Source organism: Dipteris shenzhenensis, chromosome 11 (assembly GCF_047967505.1).
Source record: "Dipteris shenzhenensis isolate YYH24624 ecotype China chromosome 11, Dip_SZ_1.0, whole genome shotgun sequence".
In the NCBI taxonomy this organism is placed as follows: domain Eukaryota; kingdom Viridiplantae; phylum Streptophyta; class Polypodiopsida; order Gleicheniales; family Dipteridaceae; genus Dipteris; species Dipteris shenzhenensis.
Window position 1 is genome coordinate 20,953,167 of NC_141606.1, and position 5,682 is coordinate 20,958,848.

The window sequence follows — 5,682 nt, forward strand, 5'->3', positions numbered from 1 at the left end:
CGGCTCTCTGAAGAGGCAGCTCAAATTCTAGAAGTGCATGTTTCCCTCTTGGATATAGGTGCTCGGAACGTTCTTGGAACGATTTTTTCAGAACGAAGATTCTGGAAGATCGATCAAATGTAAGCCCAATTAGTCCTTTCGGAAGCCCAACTGAGCCCTCGAAAAGTAAACTAATTAATTAATACTCGAGTTTTATGGACTTGGGGGGCTTATAAACAAGCTTCCAAAGCAACAAAAAGTAATCATCCATTCATCTTAATTCATGTTAGAGATCATTTGCATTTTGCAGAACAAACAAGGCAAGTGCTCAAGAGTACCTTGTTTCATCTCCCATTCTTACATTAATGGATGCTCCACATGAAGAAAATCTGCATGCCCACCAATTACTCGACTTCGATTGGAAGCTCAAGGTCCTTTCTTCTTCTTCTTCCTTTCTTCTTTCCTTGCCTTACTTTTTCAGCTTTTCCTTCTCACTTTCCTTTTTTCCTCCCTCCAGTATGCGCTCTCCAGTGATTCCATCGCAGCCGTGAACCAGCCCCTTGCCCGCCTCCAGCTTTCCCTCTCCTCGGACCCTGTCCTGGTAGAGAAAAGCAGCATCACTTCCCCAAATTCTGCCATGGAGACGCCCCGCATTGTTGTCTCTGAATATAGTAAATCGGAGCTGGATGGCCTAATATCGGATTTGGAGGCGGTTGTCCAGGTTTGATGCCAATCATTCGCATTCAGATTGTGGTCTTTTTGGTCATGCCGCACATACGCCTGGCAAATCTTTATTGTGCTGCCTTGATGTTCAAGTACAATAACCTCTGCTGTGTAGGCTTTGGAAGGAATCAGGAGCAGGAGCAGCGCATGATCCAACCCATGAATAACTATTTAATGGAGGTGCTCATTCTTATAATTATCAACTCCAGGTATCTCTCTCGTAAGGCTTTAACTTTGTTGTCCCGATCCTCTTTGAGCTTTCGTCTCGTGGGCGTCAGTGCAGCATGCTATTCCTCATATATACACAACGCTCGACAAGACTCAGAACAGGTTCTATTAAACGGGACACAAGTTTCTTGTCTGTATATTCGATTTTGCTTCGGGTAATATACATTTGAGTTTTTTACTCAGCCGGACTTTCAAACGTGCTTGAGACTTGTACAAAAGTTTCCTAGTTGGTTGTTATGGCTCAGTCTATGAAAATATAGTAATAGGGTTGAGCTTTTCCATTCTTCCCTTGATTGCTGAACGAGGGTTCAATAAATTATCTATACTACTGGTGTATGAGAGTGAAATTAAATGGTAGTTTTAGAATGCGTTCTTTAAATAATCCGCATGTCAGCCAGTAATGCAATCTAAACCGTTTTTTCTCATCATGAGATTTGATTATTTTTCTCAAATATTATATCCTATGGCCTAAGCATGTCCCTGCGCCCTGATAAAGCGGTGCTGCACTTCAATGTGCTTTCTCCTGGCATGGGAAATATGCTTTTTGCTAGAGTGTCAGTTGTCACACACAAAACACAGATGTACTTTCCCTTTTTGGCATTCTCATACACGGCCATGTTCGCTGCCTTGTACTCTAGTTCAGTAGATGATGATGCAACAGTCCGTTTGTTTTTGTGCTCCATGTTACTTCACCTGCCCAGTGAGAAGATGTCTGATGTGGTCTGATCTCCTTTCATCCTCTGAACCTGCTGAATTTGCATCAATAATGTCTGATGTAAAACATACCCACATGCATGGCACCCTAGATTCCACAATGTTTCCTGGCTGCTCACGGGTGTACCTCCCTTGGCTGTTGCATAAGTTAATCAACCCCGTTTGGAATGTCAGGCCTAGCGGTTTTAAAATAGATAGGGCTGCCCACAAGCTGGATGTCTAGGTTGGCATCCGCTACTCATAAGCTGTGACGTGTCAGCTTGTTACTGTCTTCCATAAGAGGGCTATGCGAGAATGATTCTGTCTGAGGCTGCCATACGTCAATGCCCAAACAATAATGCATTAAGATCTTGATAAATCGGTCTCTACTGCTGCCACTAATGCATCATTGTTCCTGGTGATGAGTATGTCATCCAACATAATGCACAACAAGCTCCAAAATTGCATGTCTTCCTTAGTAAAAAATTGGATCTGCGAAACTATAACATGATAAGGGTTTCTGCCAACAGGACAGCAGGACTGCCTTGTGGGCAGTCATTTGGGACTGGTCTGGAGTCAGCCTATGTAAGGTTGCTCAAGAGCTGCAAAGTGGTTGAAATGGAATGGGCTCTGTGAGGCCTTATATAGGCCACTGGGTGGCTTGGATGGGCCTGGGAGTGGTTGCCCAGGTCTGCATGTACCCAACTAAAGACAGTTTAGATGCAGCAGAGGTAAGTGTCATCATGAGTTAGCACAGTCAGCATGTCGGTAACCTTTTTGTCTTTTGTTTTTTTACAGAAACTCTTTCTGAAACCCTTTTGTAGAACTTGGTAGGCAAGTTGTTTATGCCAACTTCCAGCCATTTAGGGAGTTCTTCAGCTTGTACACTAGCTGTTCCACCTTTGTCTTCAAAGACTTTTGTTTGCTTAACATAGACTTCCTCTTCCAGGTACCTATTCAGAAAAGCTTTTGTTTAATAACAGAAGGAGCAAAAGTAAAACTCGGGTTCTAGCACGACGAAGAGCCCTTAAGCCTCAAGTGTTCATCTTCTGGACGTGCAAGGTTAATCAGCACGATGTTTAGAGTTGCTAGGCTGTACCTCCAGCTATGGCGCTCTTGGGTTCATGCGCTGTATCTCAAGGGAGGCAAAGTAGATTACCCATTTTTTTGCAGAAAAGCAGGGTGCTCCAATGTCTGCCTTTTGGGTGGATGGCGTGCCAAAGGCAGCATTCGAATGTCGTACTTCACAAGCCCGGTGCTTGTAAAAATGAGAGCAAGTTTGCCATGTCTGAAAATCTCAAACGAAAGCGAAGGGAAAGATCATGTAAAGAGACCTTGGTTCAACTAAATCAACCAGGCATTGTTGTGGAATCTGCTTGTTATGCAGCCCTTTTGAGATGCTGTGGACATGCAAAAAATTTGTCACAAGGCAAACGCATCCATGACCATCTTGTCAAAAGTGGGCTCACAAAAAATTTGAGTTTGGACAATCTGCTTCTGCAAATGTACGGAGAATGTGGAGCTCTACAAGACGCTTATTCTTTATTTACCAAGATGCATGAACGGAATGTGTCCACATGGAATTCTATGATTAGAGCTTATGCACGGAATGGCCAGTTCAAAAATGCTGTTGAACTGTTTGCCCAAATGGGACCAGAAATGGTCGAGCCAGATAAGGTCACGTTTGTCAGCATTGTCGCAACATGTACTTGCCTGGAAGCCCTTGAGAGAGGCAAACAGATAAACAATTTGATTGTGTGCAGGGGTTTTGAATCAGATGCTATTGTGGGGACAACCCTTATCACTTTTTATGGAAAATGTGGTAGCTTAGCTGATGCTTGGAAAGTGTTTGATAATCTGGCAGCCCGGACTGTGGTGTCATGGAATGCCATGATTGGAGCATACATACATAACGGGCAGGGAGAGGATGCCCTCCAGCTGTTTGACAAAATGCGAGATGTGTCCCCAAACAAAGTCACGTTCTTAAGTGTTCTCCATGCATGCACAATCCTGGCAGCTCTAGATAAAGGCGAGTCTGTGCATGCCCAAATCAAGGACTCTGCATGGGAGTGCGATGTTGTCATTGGAAACACACTTGTCAACTTGTATGGTAAATGCGGAAGCTTAAACAATTCAAGAACTATGTTTGACAAAATGCCCCAGAGGGATGTGGTCTCTTGGAATGCCATGATAGCCAGCTATGCTCACAATGGGCAGGGTAAGGAAGCCTTACAGTTGTTTAATCAAATGATGCACAGAGGACCAAGACCAAACAAGGTCACTTTAATCAGCGTCCTTGATGCATGTGCCGGACAGGCAGCACTTGCTGAAGGTGAATGCGTGCATGCCTGCATACTGATTAGGGGATTGGAATCAGACACTGTTGTGGGGACTGCTCTTGTTAACATGTATGCAAAGTGTTCCCAGTTGGAGGTTGCACGTAGGATTTTCAATAAGATAACAGAGCAGGATTTGGTCTCTTGGACTGCCATAGTTGCAGCATATGCCCAGAATAAACAGGGTAGTGAGGCTTTACAACTTTTTGACCAAATGCAACTGGAAGGGTTTATGCCTAACAAGGTTACCTTTGTTAGTCTTCTTGATGCATGTGCCAGCCTGGCCAATCTAGCTGAAGGCAAGCGGGTACACAACCGTGTTATAAGTAGTCGAGTTGAGTCATATATTGTTGTGAGAAATGCCCTTGTCAACATGTATGGCAAGTGTGGGAGCCTGGAGGAAGCTTTGTTGACATTCAACAAAACTCCTGATCGGAATGAGATTTCATGGAATGCCATGATTACAGTGTATACACTGCATGATCAGGCTGATGCTGCTTTTCAGCTCTGCAACCAAATGCAGCACGAAAGTGTGATACCAAACAAAGTTACCTTTATCAGCATTCTGGATGCATGTGCTAGCAAGGTAGCCTTTGCTGATGGTGTAAGGCTGCATGCCCGTTCCATGGGAAGTGAATATCAGTCCGGGTTTATCTTTGGCACTGCACTGTTAAATATGTACGGAAAGTGTGGCAGCCTCGAGGATGTGCAGAGGATCTTTGATGAAATGTCTCACCACACAGTGGTATCGTGGAATGCTATAATTGCAGTATATGCTCAGAATGGGCAGGTTCAGGTTGCTCTACATTCCTTTGAGAAAATGCTAAGAGAGGGAATAATGCCGGATAAGTCCACCTTTACAAGCATTCTGTTTGCATGCAGCCATGCTGGACTTGTTGATGAGGGTTTTCAATACTTCTTATGCATGAACAGAGATCATGGAGTAGTTCCCACCATGGATCATTACAACTGCATGATTGACATGCTAGGGAGAGCTGGACGGCTAGATGAGGCAGAGATCTTTATTTTGAAAATGCCATCTCACCCTACAGCAGTGTCATTGGTGACTTTGCTGGGTGCCTGCAAATGTCAGATGGACACTGAACGAGGGGAACGTGTTGCAAGGTGCTTGTTTGACATGGATTCAGAAAACTCTACTCCATACATAATGCTTTCAAATATTTATGCTTCAACTGATAGGTGTGAGGATGAGGAAATGTAACATATAGGATAGGAGAGAGGGAGCTAAAGAAGCAGGAAGGCTGCATGTCATTGGCAGTGTGAATTTATGACTTGTCCCCTCCACATGGGGCCACAGTTTATTTTCCATAGAAGGATTCATTATAATGAAATCCTCCAGTATTTGCTGGTTGTTTGAGCAAGAATATTCAGGTGGACAAGAACCACACTCGTTCAGAATTCAATGAACAGGGATATGCTCATGGAGCCCCATTAATAGGTTGACCCACATACGCAACTCTTTGCATGTATTTTAGATATTTGATTTGTACATGGATGTGCCATGGTTAGGGTAGTGAGTGAGGGCCTTTGTTGTGGGTGTGCCCACCCCTTGTGAGGTTAGCATAGGAGGGTTGGGAGCCTACCTGACCTTGTGTGTCCGCCAGGGGCTAGTGTTGTACCCAGACACCTCAAGGGCAGCAGATCTGCCTGCTTGGAGGGTGTGTGGATCCGTTTGGGCCAGGTTGGCACAGATCCTAACTGT

At 44.4% G+C, this 5,682-nt stretch overlaps 2 protein-coding genes across 2 annotated transcripts; both read left to right on the forward strand.

Moving 5' to 3' along the window:
- The first annotated feature begins 237 nt into the window (after positions 1-237).
- On the forward strand, positions 238-2,072 carry LOC147896755 (uncharacterized). Its single transcript, XM_087382060.1, has 3 exons — positions 238-410; positions 497-700; positions 818-2,072. Exons 1-3 carry the CDS (start codon positions 345-347, stop codon positions 851-853), a joined length of 306 nt encoding a protein of 101 aa, XP_087238186.1. The 5' UTR covers positions 238-344; the 3' UTR covers positions 854-2,072.
- A 7-nt stretch (positions 2,073-2,079) lies between these two features.
- Positions 2,080-5,400, forward strand: LOC147896756 (pentatricopeptide repeat-containing protein At5g27110-like). Its single transcript, XM_087382059.1, has 2 exons — positions 2,080-2,354; positions 2,573-5,400. The coding sequence occupies exon 2, from the start codon at positions 2,731-2,733 to the stop codon at positions 5,179-5,181; it is 2,451 nt and encodes an 816-aa protein (XP_087238185.1). The 5' UTR covers positions 2,080-2,354; positions 2,573-2,730; the 3' UTR covers positions 5,182-5,400.
- Positions 5,401-5,682: the final 282 nt, after the last annotated feature.